At 34.4% G+C, this 21,089-nt stretch overlaps 1 protein-coding gene across 5 annotated transcripts in view; it reads left to right on the top strand.

Annotated features, from left to right (window-relative positions):
* Ppp3cb (protein phosphatase 3 catalytic subunit beta) overlaps nt 1-21,089 on the top strand; it is a 47,765-nt gene that overhangs the window by 24,769 nt on the left and 1,907 nt on the right. For 2 of the 5 annotated variants that reach the window (XM_050126952.1, XM_050126950.1), the window contains exons 9-13: nt 1,927-2,052; nt 6,096-6,173; nt 13,685-13,769; nt 14,490-14,587; nt 19,932-19,961. In XM_050126952.1, coding sequence (XP_049982909.1) covers nt 1,927-2,052; nt 6,096-6,173; nt 13,685-13,769; nt 14,490-14,587; nt 19,932-19,961 — 417 coding nt within the window. The remainder of the gene's footprint in view (nt 1-1,926; nt 2,053-6,095; nt 6,174-13,684; nt 13,770-14,489; nt 14,588-19,931; nt 19,962-21,089) is intronic. The other 3 variants (XM_050126951.1, XM_050126954.1, XM_050126953.1) reach the window with 3 other exon arrangements.

Below are 21,089 nucleotides of genomic sequence, written 5' to 3'. Positions count from 1 at the left end.
GGTTTGAAAGAGAAGAGTTTTTGGTGGCACTAGTTGACATTTAAAAGATTAAACTTTATCTGGAATTAAACAGCATACTAGATCATTTTTATATAGAATATGCTATAGGTATATAGAGATACCTAATGAAATATGGCTTCATTTTTTTATAAGTAGCATTCCTAAGTTAATCAAGAATAGAATTGATTGTTGCATCTGTCGGCTAGTACCCTCACTATCCAGCTCTGTTTTCTCGTAATGTAAAAGGAGCGCCTAGTTAGTGTTGAGTTGACTGCTGTCTTGGTGCCTGTTCTCATTCAGTTGAGCTTAGGAGGCTTAAGGAAATCGGTTTTTTATAATTTTCAAAACTGAAACTCAAACCAGTGAGTCTGCTCTGTCAGAATCAAATGTCTCAGTATTTCTGATTTGTGCATAATTGATGCTTATGATTTGAGTGTTTATATTAGAATGGGCATCTTTGTGATCTTTCATTCCCACCCATAAGGCAATTTTCTAGATTTCTTATTTTTCTCTTTTTCTCCTTTAAATAAAAAGTCTGAAACGTTGGTATCAGCCCGTAATTTCTGAGGCTACTCTTAAAATATTTTTATTCAACATATGAGTTGGTTAAGGGGGAAGACATACCTATTGAATTAATGGTAACCCAGAGCAAGGTTGCTTTTGGTTCTATGTTAAGCAGAATTTTAATTGTTGAATTTAACATCTCTATTATTAAAATAAAAGGGAGAGGACAATAGCCCACCCACTCATAAGCTGAACAGGCCTCTGTGGCTGTGTTTCCCCATCATGATGTACATTCTGTCTGAAATCCTAAGCACCAAGCAACTTAATCATGAACTGAAATCTCAAAATTACCAGCCAGAGTAAACCTTCATTTCTGAGTTGAAAAAAAGATCACACATTTCTAAAATACTTCATGGCTAGAGTTGGCTCACAGCCATAAATAAAATATTTTGTACTTTTTTTAATGGTTTCATGTGGAATACATTCTCTGATCTTAAACCTTTGAGATAGAGAGAGTAGCTACTTTGGTTCCATTTTATAAGTGAACAGACTAGTCAAATGATCTGTTGCATAGCTAATACATTCTGCACTCTAGCCCTTCTAATTCCATGTTCCACAAAGTAAAATAACCAGTATCTGAGATTTAAGTGGATTATGGCTTATAATTATATTGGGATATTAGGAAGATATCTAAAATTGAGGTCAATATGTATCCCTGGATTATTAGTTACATTGTTTTGCTCTTCTGGTTATTTTAATAGATATTTTTTCCCTAAATGAAGTGAAATGTTTGTTCAGTGTAGTTTTACCAGATTTCATGGACTAAGTGAAATAAACACATTTTTACATTCATAATTTCTAAATTGGTGGGTTTTTTTTAATTGCCTTGTTGAATTTAGGTGTTCCTATTAGCTTGCTTGCAATTAAGAGGATCTTTTTTAATTCTTGAACTTTGTGAGATTAAAAAAAAAAAAAACTAGAAAATTGCCCATTGCCATTCTGTGTTTCCCCTAAAAATTGATTTTCACAATTTTGGGTTTATTAAAGTGCATGTTCATCATTGGATTATAAAGTAAAACAAGCATTCTGGAAAGAACTTAAAAATTTCATTAATAATGGGTAAACATTTTATATTTTTATGTATTTTAAATTGGGCATGGTGTTACATACCTTTGATATTAGCACCCAGGAGGCAGAGGCAAGCTGAACTCTGTGAGTTCAAGGCCAGCCAGGGTTACACAGTGAGATCCTGTCTACAGAAGAAAAATAATGTGTATTATTGCCAAAAATTCATTTCTGTCTCCTACTACCAAGCCCGGATTCTACTTGTCCCTCTGTCTTAGACGGATACTATACTTTATGTGTTTGATGCTCTTCTGCCTAAAGACAGTTTGCTATATTGATATTCAACTTATCTTGCAGCTGCTGTACTAAAGTATGAAAATAATGTGATGAATATTCGACAGTTTAATTGTTCTCCACATCCTTACTGGTTGCCCAATTTTATGGATGTCTTCACATGGTCTTTACCATTTGTTGGAGAAAAAGGTATATTTTTTGTTTGGTTTGTTTTGTTTTACAAAATGATTATTTCACTACTTTTACATTTACTCTGGTTTACTATCATAGACACATACTTGCTAGAGGAAACTGAAGCCTGACTCCACTGTGCCTACAGCTCGACTTGTGTCTGTGGCCATGGATATGACAGCCTCAAAGATATTTTGGTTCGATGTTTACAGCCCCCATGTGAGGATGGGGACTGGGAGAGGATTTATAAATAGCCTGATGTTGTCTTCAGCTGTTGGATTTTCTTTCGTTTTGTCTTAAGCCTAAATCTTTTATGGAGGGTTAGCTTTCGTTTGGAATGGACAGGACACTTCCTTCATATTCTAATACCATTTGTGGAGATTTCACAGCAGTTTATTGGAGAATTTAATAGTCTTCATTTTGTCGATGTTAGTTATTTTATAGTGCATCTGTATTCTAAGAGAAGTAGAGAAACCCAGGTTCTGTATAACTATGAAATCTATAAATTCTTCTATATCAAAAATATGCACCTATTTTTACTAATGATGCTTTCTCACGGATGTTGAGAAATAGCTATTAGAACTTTTACCTTTGAGAAATAACCGTTAGGCTTTTAAAGAGAAAACAAATGCTCTTTTTTTTCCCCCTAGTTTTGTAGAATTTGGATTTTGTTGCCTTCTTTTTCATGTTAGTGTTAATTCTTTTCTTTCTTTGTTTCTTTTTTCCTTTGTTTTTTAACAAGGCAGCACATTAGATTTCATATGTGGTAAATTGACAATCTGAGAATAGAGATAGAATTATAAAACATTATGTTCTATACCCCCTCTGTTTCACACCTCTTCCATGTTACAGAATGTTCCCTTTTTTGTGATAGTCACTACTTCCAAGGCAAGTTTTGATTCTAAAATTCAGAATTAATAATGACACTGTGCATGTTAGAATTTTTGCAGATTGCTTTTCCTCTTCTGCATGTACTCAGTAGGTCTGATGTTACGTTTATAGGGAGATAGAGTTACCCAATTTAGCATTTGAGAAGAGGACTAGTTAAGGGCTTAGATGGAAAGGATGCATTACACTTACAGCTTTCTATCTTTGGGGTATGAGAAATCGTTCACTCATAGCATCATCAAGCTAAAAGGAATTTAAGAATTCATCTCTCTCATTTTGTTGTCTCTAGGCTAGATTGCAGCTCAGCTACTTTAATATAAGATTATGAGGATGGAGGATGGGGAGCAGAAGGATAAAGAGGAAAATGGTCATTTGTAGATTCTAATTTAGTTATCTTACACCTCCTTGTACTATTTCATAATAGCTAATGTTTCTGCTGTGAGTGTTTAAACAAAACAGATCATATATAGCCTGTAAGTGACTTTAATAATTTATATTGACCACTTCTTATTGAGAGATCAGAAAATTTAAGCTGGTTTCTGTTTGTCTGCTACAAGTGGAAAGAGGATGGAGAGCAAAGCTGGGCATCGTGCCTTGTTCCTTAATACCTGCATTCAGGAGGTGGAGGCAGGAGTATTGGCAAGTTCAAAGCCACATTATGCACTTCAGGTCATCCATGGCTACAGAGTGAGACCTCAAACTATTGGCAATCTTGCTTTGACCTCTAAAGTATTGGATTATAGTCAGTAGCCATTTCTTCTCTTTTTCAGAACTACTTTCTTATTTCATTTTTCTTTTAACAAAATGGAGTTGAACTAGTGGTCCACACTTTTTAAAAAAATTATTTATTTTTATTTTATGTACACTTACGTTTTGCCTGCATATATGTCTGTGTGAGAGTGTCATATCCCCTGGAACTGGAGTTACAGACAGTAGGTGCTGGGAATTGAACACAGGTCCTCTGGAAGATCAGCCAGTGCCCTTAACTTTTAATCTCAGCACTTGGGAGATGAAGGCATGAGGATCAGGAATTTAAGGTCATCCTCTGCTATATCTTGAGTTTGAGGCAAGTCTGAACTAGCTTCCCCCTAACCCACTCTGCCCAAAATCTCAATACTGGATTTTTTTTTTTTTTTTTTTGGTTTTTCGAGACAGGGTTTCTCTGTGGCTTTGGAGCCTGTCCTGGAACTAGCTCTGTAGACCAGGCTGGTCTCGAACTCACAGAGATCCGCCTGCCTCTGCCTCCCGAGTGCTGGGATTAAAGGCGTGCGCCACCACCGCCCGGCTGGAAAATTTTTAATGTATATTAATACTATGAATTCCTGTGTACCACTTATTCACCTTGTACAGTTATCAAATCACCACCAAATCTTTATCATTAATATTCCTAGTCAGTATTACCTTTGTATATCTAAACTGTTTTGAAGCATTTTTTGTCTATACCTATTTTAGACGAGACTCATTTTTAAGTTTACATTAAAACGTCTGTTAATTTCTTAATACAGAACATATTAATTCATTTTGAGAAAGGGAAAATTGATATGTAAATATATGTATATATGGAGAACATTTTTCATATTTTCTTGTTTTGAGGGGTGGGTGTTTCTAGACAGGGTTTCTCTGTGTAGCCCTGACTGTCTTCAGACTCCAAGATCCTCCTGTGTATACCACCACTGCCCTGCTCATATTTTCATATAGCTGAAATGAATTGGTAAACTTTTGTTTATTGCCCCTAATTTAAGGACCTTTATAGTAGACCATCTTGCAAGACTTTTTTTTTTTTTTTGAGACAGTTTCTGTCTATGAAGCTCTGTTGCTTACTCTAGACTTGACCTGATTTCATGATCCTCTTGCTTCATTCTCCCCAGATTACTGGTATATACCACCAATCTTAATTTAGCAGTCATTTTTTTAAAGCAAACAACAACAACAAAAACATGTTTTGAAAGGCTTTACCAAACTACAAGTTATCTTTGTACAGTGGCAGGGTGGGGGCATGTTAATCTCTGTAGTGTTCCCATGTAAGTATATTTGCTGCTGAAGCCAGCAATAGTGGCCCTCTAACCACTTGATGTATGGTCTCCATGGATTGTTATAGACATTTCATATAAATGGAATAATACAATATGTAGTAGTTTTTATTTGTACTGGCTTCTTTCCAACATCCCCCCCTTTTTTAAATTAAAAAAAATTTATTTGTGTATATAAATGATCTGTTGACTTTATACCAGAAGAGGGCATCAGATCCCACTATAGATGGTTGTGAGCCACCATGTGGTTGTTGGGGATTGAATTTAGGGCCTCTGAAAGAGCAGCCAGTGCTCTTAACCCCTGAGCCATCTTTCTAGCGCCTATTTTGGTTGTTTTTGTGTAAATGCTTATATGGAAGCTGGTACAGATAGTCTGGGTGCCTATGTATGCATAGACATGTGGAAGCCAGAGGACATCCTTGGGAATGTCGTCATTGTTCATTCTTTTGTCTTCTACATTGATTTTTGAAACAGGCTCTCTCACTGGCTTGGGGCTCACCAAGGTTAGTTTATCTGCTCCAGTGTTACAAGTACAGCATAGCACATACCACTGTGGCTTGTTTCAGAAGTTTGTGATTATGATAAAATTTAATATAATTCTTAACCTAACCCATAAAGATTTACCTCTGTAATTGTGTGTGTGTGCTTTACAATTTTAGTAACCTCTGTTCCATCTTGAACTAGTTTTCATACTAGTGTACTATGGATGGTGTCTGACCCGTTCTTTTTCAGTAGATAGACAATTTTTGAAAACTTTTATCTGCTGATTTTGACGTTAACTGTAAACTTTTATTTCTGGACTCTCGGCAACTTTCCGTTTTCCTATGAGACTATTTTACAGTTTTTGTGACTTCTTCATAAAATGTATGATGTATCCTCTTCTGGAAAACTAAAGACTAGTTTATAATTCCTCTCAGATCTTATTTATTGAAACTTTTGTATTTCTTAGCAGAGCTTTGGTATCTCTGAATTCCAGTTTCTCAGAGTTATTTTCTATTTCCTTGTTTTCATTTTAAAGTTTATTAGTTTTTAAAATTCTGTCATTCCTGCCATTACAAGGTATCCTATTGAATTATGCTGTGCATATATGTGGGCAGTTGTATATAGCCATCTAACATTTCACTCTCTTTTCTTTTTGAATAGTAACTGAAATGTTGGTAAATGTTCTGAGTATTTGCTCTGATGATGAACTAATGACAGAAGGTGAAGACCAGTTTGATGGTATGAATACTCATTTACTATTTTTATTATGAAATGATAGCTCTTTAACTACTAAGTGTCAGTACAGTCTATTTCAGAATAAAAAAGTCATTACTTTCCGGTGGCTGTACTATTTGATAAGTGAGATTCATTCATGCGCGCCCCCCACACACATATTTTAAGTTTTGAGAATATTATTAGGTTTTTTTTTTTTTTAGTGATGTGGGACTTTTCAGAAAGGGGAAGTTTGGAAGAAAGAACAAAACAGAAAAATGGAGGTTGAAAGGATGCAGTTCCTGATGAATATGGACATTAATTTTGATATGAAGAGGTTATTTAGTACTATGTTTGTTGTACATCAGAAGCATTTCTGGACTCCTGAGTATTGTTTTCATTTCTTTACCAATGTAGGCTGTTCTCATCCTAGTGGTTATGTTCTAGAAGACCACTTATAGTTTGCTAGAAATTCTGGAAGTTTTTCTTTTTCCATGGAAACAAGGTTTATATGTGGTTGTCTGCCTTTATATAAGCCAAAAAGCTTGTGTACCAAATGTATATTTGTAGTATAAAGGAATACCATTAAAATTATTTGGCTTTATGTTTTTGAAATTTTTACTTAATAAATTTTTCAGCTACTTAAATTTTAACGATAAAATAAAAAGATAAGTAACTTAAAAGCTGAAAACTGTTGCATTCCTTATTCTTATGTATTTATTTTTTTTTAAGATTTATTTATTGTGTATATAACATTCTGCCTCCATGTCATTACAGATGGCTGTGAGCCACCATGTGGTTGCTGGGAATTGAACTCAGGACCTCTGGAAGAGCAGCCAGTGCTCTTAACCACTGAGCCATCTCTCCAGCCCCTTATGTCTTTATTTTTGTACTTTTTGTTGTGTACTTATTTTTCTGGTAGTCCAGTATTCAGATTCTTTCTTGTGCTGATTATGGTCTACGTATTGGTAAGATTTTTAGGAAGATACCGTCTTTTTTTTTTCTTTTATTTTCACCCTTCTTTTTGAAGCAGTCTCTTATACTTCAGGCTGGTCTCAAAACTCATCCTGTAGCTTATGACCTTGAGCTCCTAATTCTTTATTTCCTAATCATTGGTATTATAGGCATTATGTCATACCTGACTTGTTCTATTTTGTTCTTGCTGTGTAGCCAAGGCTAGGCTTGAAATACTGATTATCTTGCTTTAACCTTTTTTTTTCCTCTCGTTGGGCTGTATTATTGATATGTAACACTGTATCTGATATATGCCATGCAGTGGGGCTTGAGCCTAAGGCTTTATGCATGCTAAGCAAGCCCTCTTCCAACTTAGTTGTTGCCCTAGCTCTCCTCCATTTTTTTCAGAAAGGTCTCTGTATGTAGCCCAGGCTGGCATAGAACTATGGCCAGCCTACCTGTCTACTTAGTGCCAGGGTATCTGACATGTGTTACAGTCATGTCTGAGTGAAGTTTGATTTTAAATCTATTCATTTGTTGCAATACAAGTGTTGCTATTGCCATGTACTGGTGGCAGGCAGAGTTAATGCTTTTATTACTGTAGTTTTATTGATACCTTAAAAAGCAAATTTATGTCAGCTGTTTTTTGGGAGGGTTGGTAGTAAATATTTTTTCTCCCATAAGTATTTTAAAATAATTTACATATGGCTCTTTTTCTTAAAAAAAAAAGTGAATAGTTGTAATTTTTTTCTCCCTGTTCTGTTAGCACTGTTCTAAGAAAAGGTCTAGGTTCAGACTCTAGTTTCTTCTAAATGAATCTGAGGAAAATTAGTTAAACTTTGGGGGTTATACTTCCTTCATCAGTTTGAGGATAATAATAACTGTTGATAATAATGTTACAGGTATTGAAATAATATTGAGGCGGTGATTGAAATGACTCTTGTCACATGCCTTGTTTGTTTTTCAGTTAAAGTTTTCTGGCAATTTATCACTTTCTTTGAATTATCCAGTGGTTATTTTAATTGGTTTATATTAACTACATTTGAACCTAGAGTATTTTTTAAATAATATTTAGCTTTCAAATTAAAGAATTCTTATTCTATAAAATTAATCCACTTACTGAAATTTACTGCACTGAATTTATAATTATTCCTATTAGAATTAGGTGGGTTTTTTTTTTTTTGCAATTTTATTTATTTGTATTTTTGTGTGCATGAGTGTTTTGCTGTATGAACATCTGTGTACCACGGGTGTACAGTGTTCATGGAAGCCAGAAGAGGAAGTTGGATCCTCGAACTGGAGTTGCAGACAGCTATGAACTGCCATGTTGGTGCTGGGAATCGAACCAAAATACTCTGAAAAGAGCAATCAGTGCTCTTCACCGCTGAACCATCCCTTCAGTCAGAATTAGTTTTTCTTTTTAACATTAAGTGAAATTGAAATTAGTATTTTTTTTTATTTTGTTCTCACTACTACTCAACTGCCATTTCTTTTTTAAATAGCTTGTTTTTATTTTATGTTCATTGGTATTTTACCTGCATTTATGTCTGAGAGTGTCAGATCCCCTGGAGGTAGAGTTAAATCCAGGTCCTCTGGAAGAACAGCCAGTGCTTTTAGCTAAGCCATCTCTCCAATCCCTCAATTACTATTTTTAATATCATCTCTTCCTGTATTCAGGAATTGATTATTTTATAAATTTGTTTTATATTCAGTAAGATAAGTAGAATTATTTCACATGGTAATTTTAATTTTTTTTTTGTTTGTTTTTTTTGAGACAGGGTTTTTCTGTAGCTTTGGAGCCTATCCTGGAACTAGCTCTTGTAGACCAGACTGGCCTCGAACTCACAGAAATCCGCCTGCTCCTGCCTCCCGAGTGCTGGGATTAAAGGCGTGCGCCACCACCGCCTGGCTTTAATTTTTTTATATAACTTCTAAAAATATGTCATTTGCGTTAGGTTGATCGTATTTCATGATTTATTGTCAGCATTGCCAATAGCATATTTAGTAGTAGTAGGTCATTTTCTTGAAATAAAAAAGTCAAAAGTTTCATAATTAAGATTAACTTAGTAATTGGTTTGGGTACCTATAGTTTATATGGAGATAAATGTGATTGATTTTAAAGATTTAACAAGGGATAAACAAAAGCTTTTATTAATTGTTCCAAACAAACTAAAAAATTTTATCATGTGCCTAAAGCATAGAACAATTAGAATATATATTCCTTTTAAACAGATTTTATTTATCTTAATGTTTTTCCTATTAATAAGACATAGCATAAATTATGCCAATTTATTTATTTGTTTTATTATTCTTGCATTCCAGGGCTGAATTAAATGTCATCATTAAAGAGGCAGTATCATTTGATGAAAAAAGATAATGGTTTAGTAGTACCTTTCTTTTTTTCTTTTTCTTTTTTTGTTTTGTTTTGTCTTCTTTTTGTTGAGGCAGGGTTTCTCTGTGTACCTCTGACTGTTCTGGGACTCATTCTGTAGACCAGGCTGTCCTCAAACTCAGAGATTTGCCTCCTCTCTGCCTTCTAAACACCTTTCAATTTTATTTGTAGCTATACAGTCTTGGAAAAGTCACCCAGCTTCTTAAGATCTTCTCATTTATAAAGTGAGAGAACAGAAAAGATGACATTTTAATCTCAAGTAACTTTTACAATTTTCAGCACCATTTATGACAGTGTTTCTACGAGAAAATACAGGCTTCTGTTTTGCATACTAGAAATAGATCCTTCACTGTTAGGATCATAGATGCAGTTACTTCTCACTTTTTTCACCCTTTCATTAACCAGGTTATTAATATCAGGAATTCTAAGAAAAGAATAAAAAAAATATGAATGAAGGAGTTTGCATAGAGGAATAGGAGTATTTGGGAGAGAAACCATTAAAAGAGTGGAAGAAAGTGGAGGGTGTTAGGATAGATGCCAAAGTTCAGCATAGGATCCAGAAAAGAACTACTGGAGCATGCTACTGCCATTCTTCATTGTTTCTTTCCCTTTATGCTTTCTTTCTCTGTTCCTCCTTTCTCCTTTCCTTTTTGTTTATTTGGGGTTTTGTTGTTTGTTTTTTGAGACAGGGTTTGTGTGTGTGTGTGTGTGTGTGTGTGTGTGTGTGTGTGTGTGTGTGTGTGTGTGTGTGTAACTACCCTGACTATCCTGGAACCTGCACTGTAGACCAGGCTGACCTTGAACTTACAGAGGTCCACCTGCCTCTGCCTCCTGAGTGCTGAATTAAAGGCCACCATGCCTAGCCTTTCTCCTTTCCTTTCATCGTAATGGCTTGACTTATCTCTTCTCATTCTCTTTTCCTGTCTCTCAGTGAAGCCATTCTATGGATCTGGGAAGAAATCTGACTTTAGAAAGAAAACTTGATAAAATGTAGTTTGGGATGGAGGTTGAATGAGGGTTTAGTTTTTCTTTAGAGAAAGGGAGAAAGTAGGATTAGAGATTTTCCAGAAGCAGGAAAGAAAGAATAGTTTTTAGTTATTTGCTTTTGAGATTTGTTGAAATGGATGAAGGCTTTTATTGATGGGTCTTTGGTATTCTGTATTGTTTGCTTTGTGCTTGTATGAGTAGGTTTTTTTTTTTTTCAAGATAAACTTGCATAAACATTGCATATAAAAATGTGTAGCATCCTTTTTTAGAGGTGTTAATCATGAATTTTTGAGCACTGATTTCTATGATATTTAGAATGCATACATTTCTAGATATTTATCTTTTGTCTTCAGTTTGGTTAAGGAAATGCATAATCTATGTATTAACAATGCCACTAAATAAAACTGTGGTTCCTATAATGCAATCATATATTAGCATTAGAATGTAGGATCTGGAAAACTCAAATTAAACCACCTCCACTGTCTACTTTTAAAGCTGTTTACTTGTTTTGAAGCAATCTGTTGCTATTTTTGCAAAAGGTGTCCCCCTGTCCCTAGATTGGATTGGGAACAAACAGAAAATAGTTAATTTTGAATATATGCAAACATTCTATAATTCAGATTCAAGAAATCATGTCATGTTGTTATGGAGTATGGGAGGTTCAGCTTTTTCTTTATTGTGAGTGGGTGAGCCTTTCTCCTGAGGAAAGTTACTCATATTTTCTGTACATGCTACAGATTTTGCATATATTGGTGTCCTTGAAGAATCACATGAGTTTGTATCTTATTTGTGTCATTGCTTTTCACTTAACATACTTTCATGGGCGGCATATTTACTTATGGTTATTACTATAAATGTGTGATTGTTAGCACAGTCTTTTATTGGTCTTATGTGTTTTCACGTGATTTTTTTCTGTCCCTAATTATGTCTACTTTCATCAAAAATTATAATCATTCTATTCATATTTCTTTCTGAACACATATCTTTCAAGAAATCTTTGCTTTAGAGCTCTACCTTGTAGCATCTGTCTTTTATTTACCAAATTCTACAGTACTACATTTTTCGAATAGAAGGGCCTTCATTTTTTCTTCCTTTCTTTATACATTCATCCTTCAATACCACTGCCAAGTTAAATCTCTATCTTTTTATTTGTCTCAACCACCTTTTCTCCATCATTCACTTCCTTTTTTCTGGACTCTCCATCTGAAGAACGGCTCATATATGGCAATAAAAAAGGTACAGACCAGACAGAGTAACATTGTTTTGAAATATGACTTCATAAGTTACCTCATGTCCATGTAAGTTGGCATATCTGTTGAGTAATGTTTTGAGAGTCTTTTTGGGCCTTTTGCAAATTTAGCCTGACTCTTAACATGAGTTAGTGTTTGATATTTTAGAAGTCATATTCCAAGACATCTGTCTTTCTGTGCATGGAAATAGTTTTCCCTCTTTTCATTCCTCTTGTTTTAAAATTTCATTCTTTTGCTTATTTGTAATGTTTTGTACTTTTTCCTGCATGAATAGGGGTGTTTGATTGTCTGTCTTATTCCCCAAAGTACCTTTAAAGTGGACATTTGCTTTAATATGATGCATGATGTGTTTGTAGACTGATTTTAAATCCTGATTTGTACAGTGTGTTTATGTTTCTTAAAATTTTTTATTTGAATTCAGTATAGTTTTCATATCATTTAGTTTTATAAATATATAAATTAAGGCTGAAAATACAAATGTATGTTGTTATAGCCATCCTTTTCAACCTGTTTCTCCTTATACAAATCAAAATATTTAAAAATTTCTGCTAATTTAAAAATAAAATATCTATATTAATTTATTAGAAGAAAATCAGACTTTGTATCCTTGGAAAAGTTGTTTAGTGATCTCCTCGGGGTCTTTAGTCCATAAAATAAACAAATATCTCCAGTGTATCTTCAAATTCTAATATTCTTTGATAATTAACCTTTTTCTTTTCTTTTCTATTTTTTTTTTTTTTAATCTGAAGAGCACCTCTTTGATGTAATGACCACATAGTTTTTTTTGGCGCTTTAGTGCTCCCAATGTTTCAGTATTGCCCTTTAGAGAATAACAAATAAGGTAATTGGAGTCCTGCTCTCTAAGTATATGCTGTTTTCATCCTTGAAATTGGACTTCTGTTTTCCTTTTAATTAAGCCTAGTTATGATCTTAGTTTTTAATTATATGTGTTTGTAGTCTGTTTGAATTTTAAATGAAATGCTCTCACCTACAAGACTTCTGATTGTTTAGATCTCTGCATACCTAAGGTCCATTTTGCTCTAGCTTCTTAGGCCTTTCCTTGACCTTCTCCTCAACAGTGGTGCTTCCATGTGCGTGTTTTCATCATGTTGAAGCACAAGTTTAAGGAAAAATGGGTCCAGATTGACTCTGATTGCTATATATATATGGTAACAGGACTGAGATTATTGTTCTTGCTGGAGACCAAGGAAAGGAAGAGTGACCTTTGAAGTGCCTTTGGCCAACCATGGAGCCAGTTCTTTTGGTGTATTGTTTAGCCAGCTTTTTGAGGGAGTTTCTTCTTACTCTCTGTTTCACATTCAATGCCTATGGTTATAAAAGCTTAATTATACTTGCATGAGTATGGAGGCCAGCTAGTCGATGAAGTTGAGATAGTCATTGTTGCTGAAGTCCCTACTTTGTGATCACCATTGTAGTTATTATTTCCCTTTGTATATTATTTATAGATTAACTTAGAGTCACGAAGCTTATTCTTTTCTTATAAGAGATTTTTCTAGTGTGCATGTTAAAGGCTTTTGTGGTAGTTAAACAGAAGTTTTCCATTTGTCTTAGTCTGCATGCCATAGGCTCCCATGAAAACTTAAAAGTATAGGATTGTTCTAGTTTTTTCTGCTCTGGTTTTGGAATTCAAGTTGGGCTCAAGTCTTCCTACCCCAACCCTTACCCCCTTTACTCTTTTCCTGACTAGTCAGTGTTGTGAGATAATTAAAGTTTGTGAATTGTTCTTACAGACCCCAATATTAAGACCCCAATATTTGACTACTGTTGAGCTAATCATTGAGGGAATGAGAAACTTTCTGGCATGATTTCATCTAGTGTCTTCCCTGTGAGCTGGTAGCAGGAGACCTGGTATTGGTTTAGATGAATCTGGAATAGGCTAGTAATGCTTGAGTGCCCTAAACTTGAGCCTTTTTTTCTTTTTATTCCATTGAAAGTAGGTTCAGCTGCAGCGCGGAAAGAAATCATAAGAAACAAAATCCGAGCAATTGGCAAGATGGCAAGAGTCTTCTCTGTTCTCAGGTACTGATACATTTTCCTGATTGTTTTACAGAAATTATTTTACTATATCTTATGATCATTGTTCTATTTGATACCTAGAAACAATGTGGTTTTCTATTAGAATGAATTGTAAATTTATATACTGATGAGGGAAATAGAAGTTCCTTTGAATCTGGTAGTGGTTTGTTTGCTTGCTTGTTTTGTTTTGTGGTGCTGGAATCACACCCAAGACCTAAATCATACTAAGCATGTAGTCTGCCACTGAAATTAGGGTTTGTGACCTTTGGGTCTTGCTCTTGGAATGAAAGCACTAAATCCACACTTCGAAAATCAGATCAGGATAAGATTCTTGGTGAATTTTCTCATCCATATAGGATATCTGTTTTGCTAGAGTACGACGTGCCTTCCTGGGGTCAAAATTCAGGAAGAGGTTTCAGGAAAGCAATATGTATTTCAATTGTAATGTGTCTACCCTCCTAAATGAAACATTTAAAATATGGGAAAATATGTATCTTGGAATTGAGGGGAAAATGTTAACAATGAATATCATTGTATACATAGCCTATATCTAACCCCTAGTCCTTCTTTTAAAGTAAGCATTTATTGATAGATTTTTATTTTGTTCGGTTTTGCTTTTTGCAGTTTAGAGAATCAAGCCCAGTGCCCTGTGCATGCTAGGCAAGTGCTGTACCTCTGTGTTACTTGTACTCTTGTAATACTTGTTGCATTTCTCTACTGTAGGGAGGAGAGTGAAAGCGTGCTAACACTCAAGGGCCTGACTCCCACAGGGATGTTGCCTAGTGGAGTGTTGGCTGGAGGACGGCAGACCTTGCAAAGTGGTAATGATGTTATGCAACTTGCTGTGCCTCAGATGGACTGGGGCACACCTCACTCTATTGCTAACAATACACATAATGCATGCAGGGAACTCCTTCTGCTTTTTAGTTCCTGTCTCAGCAGCTGACATAAGCAGGGTCCTATACAATAGGCAGTATCTGATTAGTACCTGGTCAGGGCATAATATTGATAGAACGGGTTGTCTGTCAATTGAAAATAATGATCAGTTCCCCAACTTTTCATAAAATGATATGGGAACATCTCATGTCATAATTCTGAAATATTTATTGATACATTTGTCTAATGCACCTTTTTGTTTTAAAAACCCCAGTCAAGAATGTGAATCAGGGATATACATATTACTAAATTGGAAATGTGATTCCAACTTTAACTTTTAAAATTTATATAATTGTATTAGATTATGCTTACATTTTTAAGTATTTGATTTTTTAGGTAAAATTCTGCTTAGACCCAAAAATTTTCTTTATGCACTTCACTTGCTAAAAGATTTATGCCAAGTTTTGTACCCTGGTAAATGATTAGAGTTTGTTTTCTGTGGTGTTTGTCAAATGTTCTATGTATAATTGACTGTCTGTAACATGCTGTTTTCTTCCTCTGCAGATAGAGCTGCTTTCCTAAATCTGTCTGTCTTTCTTTAGGGTAGCTGTATGTCTGTAAATATATGTTCAATTAAATTACTCTATCAGACGCTTGTCTGTCTTTTGATGTAGAAGCAGCTTTGTAGCACCTTGATTTTAGGTTTGCTGCATTTGTTCCTGCACTTGGTGCATTTTGAACATGAATGTAACATTAGATATTAAGTTATTGTTATAAAGGGTTGAATTTAAATCCTGTAAGTCAAAATTGAAAGGGTGTTATTAAGTGTGCCTTTATTTTGCATGAAAATAAAAAAATTATACGTAAAGCATTCCTGTAATCTGGCTCATTGAATATTTTATGTTTTTTAAAAAGCTAACTTGATTGTTTTAGTATCTGTGTAAATCCTGGGTAAACTTTGAAAGCCCATTATAGATTAAATAGAATAAAGTGCTGTGAATATTGCAGCCCATACACCATAGTGCTCAGTCTCAATTCTTTCCCTTATGGATAGAATACAAAAATTGTAATGTGGAAAAAAACTATATATAGAGCTTCTTTGATATCCCTCCAAGGCTTATTATTCTATTAAAACATGCGGTGATAGATCTGTTGTCCATAATACATTTTTTTTGGGTGTATTTAGTGAATTTTTTTAAAGTGAAAAAAAGAAATTCCCTTATAATGTCATTTTACTCCATTCAAAAAGAATACTTTTTAATTAAAATAATTTTTGGTAGACAAATAATTTTTATCCTATATATGTTCTATTTTATGTTATTCTATTGTCTGTTGTTTACCACTGGTGCAAGCAAGTTCAACTAAGTACAGTAATGGCTTTTTGATGGAGTAGAAACCACATATAGCTTCAGATTTTTATGCTGAATGAGGTTTTTTGTTTTTGATTTGTTTTTTAGTTTTTGAAATAATCTAGAACTTTGAACATTACTGAACCACTAAGTTATATTCCCTTCCCGAGATTTCTGTTTTCTTAATTTTTGATTTGAACCAACTGTTTCTGATCTTCTTTATTTTCTTTGCCCTCTACTTTTCCTTTACAAATATTTTAAATGCCAAAGAGAATTTCATAAATTTAATTTAAACATTAATAAAACCTCAAATTTTCAATAAACATTACAAAATTGTTACTTGTAAAGGATAATTCTAATAAGGAAAAATATGCCCATTGTTTAAAAAAGAAAAACACAAAAGATAGCATATTTAAATAAATCTACTTGTTAGTTTTACATTGTATCCTTGGCAAACTGTGCTTTCAGATTTCTCCGTTAGCACCTGCTAATTACATGCTTTGTTGACAGCTCAGTACTTCTATTTATTTTTAATTTGCATGAAGCTCATTTCTTCAACTTGGAAACCACCCTCAGCTGCAGGGAAGGTTTGAAAGACAGCAGCTTTGCTGAAGGGACTGTCTGTTCCTAGCATAGAGTGAGTTACTGGAAGGAGCTGAGCTTAAGGTGTCTAATTTGGGAAACTGGATAGCTCCCCAGTTCTGATGTTATGGTTTGAGCATTTGGTTGAAGTTATTTCCCTAGCATATGAAAATTTGTTTTAAAAGAAGTAACAGCTCATATAGAAACTACATCTTTGAGATTTTTTTTTTACTTGAAAACATTGTTTTAAATCTCTATAGAGACTCTAATGTGTGTGTATAACTGAGAGATAATATGAAAATAAATTTTTGGGCTTCAAGACTATTTTCAGAATATAGAAATGACCTTTTCAGTATCTTTTAAATTTTTTTTGTTTTATTTTTTTGAGACATGTCTTCACTGTATAGCCTTGACTGGCCTGGAGTTCACTATATAGACCAGGCTTCCCTTGTACTCATACAGGTCCTCCAGCCTCCATTTCATGAGATACAAATCCTCCAGCCCCTGCCTCCTGAGTGCTGGAATCAAAAGCATAAGCACCACCGTGCCCAGCTTATTTTTAGTATCTTTGAAGCTAATTTATATGTTATTTTTGGGTGGAGGGGGTTGTTGTTGTTTTAAAAACTACAACTCTGCTGTACTTCAATTTTGGAGTTTTGTATTTTTTTCATGATAATTTGATTGGGAATTAGTCCTATAAATCTTTGCATATCACAACCTATGTGGGAAAATATGTAGCTGTCTTTATTTTAATTATGTCAAATTCCTATTGATTGTTCTTTATTGTATCGAAGATCATAATAGTTAAAGGCAGTGCTATACTGATACTTATTAGCCCTGTGTCCTGTGTAATTGAAAATTAATAAAAGAGAAGTATAGTATGGCTTTCAGACTGAATTATATAGTTATCATGTTTCTTTCTAGTTTACTATTTAAGTTTCAGATGTCCATATTTCAGTTCTAAGCCTTTAAACTTCACAGAGTATATAGCTTACAGTCAAGTTTCATAGCTTGGAGTTTATCAGTAGAATTTTAAACTTTTGATATAATTAAGTGGATACTAAGCCTCTTAATGAAGTCAATTTTAGTCTTTGTCATACACAAGCTGTAGAATGTTTCTTATCAGTCTCTTCTGCTATCACAACTATTAAACCATATTCCAAGAGACATTTTTTTTCTTCTTTCAACTTTAAATTATTAAGTGTTCACATTATGAAGGGGGTTGATGATGAATGTTCGAGAACTGATAAATATATACAGGTCTCTTTTCATTCTGTTTTGTATATTTTTGTTTGTTTGAGACAAGGTCTCACTGTGTAACCCTGGCTGGCCTGGAACTCACAGAGCTCCATCCGCCTAAGTGGTGGGATCAAAGGTATGGCCACTGTGCTCAGTAAGATGGATCTTTTGTCCCAATTTTCTCTCTGGAAAATTTTTCTAGAATTCTTTGCAGATACACATTGCTAGATTTTTTTTCAAAGTTGAATTGCACAGTGGACATATAATGTGTATATCTGAGTAATTTGATTTAACAAGTAAGGAATACTACATCTTTATTCAATATTCATCCTCCCTCTTTTGGACTCCCAATTCACTTTATGATTAAGATCACCAGTGTTTTCTAATTAATTTAGTTCCATTCATAACTGTTTTGGATAAAATAATTTCTAAATCATACATTTTTTTAAAAAAAAGACATTTCAGAAACAAGTATTCTAATTACCTTTATTGTAGAAGAAACAAGGCAGATGAATTGGAGCGTTCTTGTAGTTTTCTGAGCAGACATACTTTGTATACAGAAGGGTAACATTGTCAGGCAGTTACTATTCTTTGCAATTTTATTTTATTTTAAAGATTTATTTATTATGCATACAATGTTCTGTTAACATATATATACCAGAAGAGGCACCAGATCTCATTATAGATGGTTGTGAGCCACCATGTGGTTGCTGGGAATTGAACTCAGGACCTCTGGAAGAGCAGCTAGTGCTCTTAACCTCTGAGCCATCTCTCCAGCCCCTATTCTTTGCAATTTTAGATTATACTTTCCAGTGTGAACTCTTGTTTGCAAAACCCCAAAATGAGCAAACAACCTTTAATTTTTTTTTAATTACTATTTTACTATATTATTCATATGGCCTGCATATATATACATGTACTGTGTGTGTGCATTTACAGTGTCCTTGGAGATCAGAAGAGGATATCAGATTCCCTGGGATTGGCATTACAGATGGATTGTTAGGTGTCATGTGGGTGCTGGGAAACAAACTTCAAGTCTGCGAAAACAGCAAATGTTCTGAACTGCTAACTCTGCATTGCCCAGAAAGGCATCTTTGACTACAAAATGTACAACTAAATATTCAGTTCTTTAAATGGTCCAGTGCAAGTTATACCAAGACTTTTTTTTTCTCACATGACCCTTATTATGAAATAATTAGGACTAGTTGCCTGAAGACATTTCCTTTAATTACTTTCTGATTAGCGTATGGATTTGCAAAGATGCCCAGTAGCCTTTTTTCTTCACCTAAGAATGCAGGCTTCTTGCATCTAATCAAACTAATTATCATGATAAACTGAATATAAATAGAATTTTAAAAATGTAGGTGTCTAGATAGTTTAGAGTAGGAACTAAGGCATAGTAGTATACACTAATAGTCTCTCAGCTTCTTTAACAAATGCAAGATGATTAGCCTCCTTCAAAACAAATAAAACTAAAGTTCCTAGCATAGAGAACGATTCCTTTTAGAGTCCCCCTAAAGAATAGAACTTGAAAATTATATTTAGATTAATTCAATAAATATAGGGTCCATCAGTTTTATCACAGTTGTACCAGATTTTCTGCTATACTTTGCATAGTAAATTTAAAGGGACTGAAAACCATTATTGACCCCTTCCTAGTTTGTATCTTAGGGAACCAAGTGGTGATGAATGTTGTTAATATTAGAAGTGAAAGAAAAGATTCTCTTGTTCCTTTTCTGCTACAGTGCTATCATAATTTTTCTGTAATGATAATACACTGATAAAACAAACATAATCAAATTCTAGCCATAAAATACTGAATTCAGGGTAAGCAATTAATACTGCAGTGCATTTGCATGGGTGCTGAGGTGTCTGTCTTTACAATAGATCTATATGTCCTGTGCTCTGATGTCGTAGTGCTGTGTGTAAGCTGTGCTGTGTTAGGAATCGGGGGATTGGGTGGAGCTCTCTAATACGGGTATAGTTTGTGTTCAATTGTAAATAATGATATAGTTTGGGTACTGTGATATATTAAGTGATCATTGCCTTTTCTGCTGTACAATATGACCCTTCTCATCTCTCTCATTCATTTTGCATGCCTCTGCTCACTTCTGTACAGCCACAGTTGAGGCTATTGAGGCTGAAAAAGGTACGATCAGAGTCCTTGCAATGGGCAGAGATCTGTGGTCTGTGGGTGGGCATCAAAGAATGTCCTTTGGGTGTGTCTTAGGCCTAGCTTGTGCAGATGAATCATACTGGCTGACTCATCAAGTTTAACAGTCACATTCCTTTTTTTTAATCACAAGAGCTGATACCTATAGTGTCTTTTCTCTTTCTAGTATAATCCAGAGTTTATTGTTTCCTTAGCGTGCGTTGTATATTATAGCATTTATGTTGCTTTTTTAAAATGGACATTATTAGACTAACCCTGCAAGTAGAGCTCTAGCCCATATTTTGTGTTTCTTTTTTTCCCCTAAGTGAAACCCCCACTAAATAAACATGTGAGTTTCTTTTTGCCCATTCTAGTTCAGGAACTGTTACTATAATGATTTTTGCTTCCTGAAGTTTGGGCTATAGTTTTATAGATAAGATTATATTCATGTGGATCAAGACTTAGTTTGGTATTACACACAACCATTTGTTTGGTTCATGTTTATAAGTAGTAGTGCTAGAGATTAAATATATTAAGCACCTAGACTTTAAGTAATTGTATGGCTATCTTTTTAAATGAGCATTTTCTTAATGGTATCTGTATCCTTCCAGATGAAATGAATAAAAATCCATAAGAATTGATGTAAGCTAGGCTTGGTGGTGAATGTCTATTCTAGCAGTAGGACATTGAATCAGGAAGATCTAAATTTGAGGCCAAGTCCAGCCTGAGCTATGTAGTGGGACCTGTCTCAAGACAAAAGAACCCTTAATACTTGAGAAGGATTGCCATTTATTTTGACATAGTTTATAGTAATTGGCCAGAGAATGAAAAGAAACATGTTCTAATGTATGAAACTATTCCTATTTTACTTTTTGTTTATCAACCAAACACATTCTAACTTGGGGGACATTTTCCACTTTTTCATTTTGTACTGGTACTCCTCCAAGGTAGTTCCTACCCTGCTCCATTTTACCCTCACGTGTGTTGGGAGTTATCCTTATTTAGTGTCCTCACTTGCCCCCCTCTTTGCTACCTCACCTTTGTCATGGTTACCATGTGATCTAGGTTTGAGGTAAGAGGAGATAGATTGCTGGTTTAGTAGAAGCAGACATACTGAGACCATTG

Source organism: Alexandromys fortis, unplaced genomic scaffold (genome assembly GCF_014885135.2).
Source record: "Alexandromys fortis isolate MF-2015 unplaced genomic scaffold, M_Fortis_MF-2015_v1.1 scaffold_233, whole genome shotgun sequence".
NCBI classification, from domain to species: Eukaryota; Metazoa; Chordata; class Mammalia; order Rodentia; family Cricetidae; genus Alexandromys; species Alexandromys fortis.
The sequence above is the reverse complement of the archived record's forward strand: the minus strand, read 5'-3'. Positions and strand labels throughout refer to the sequence as shown.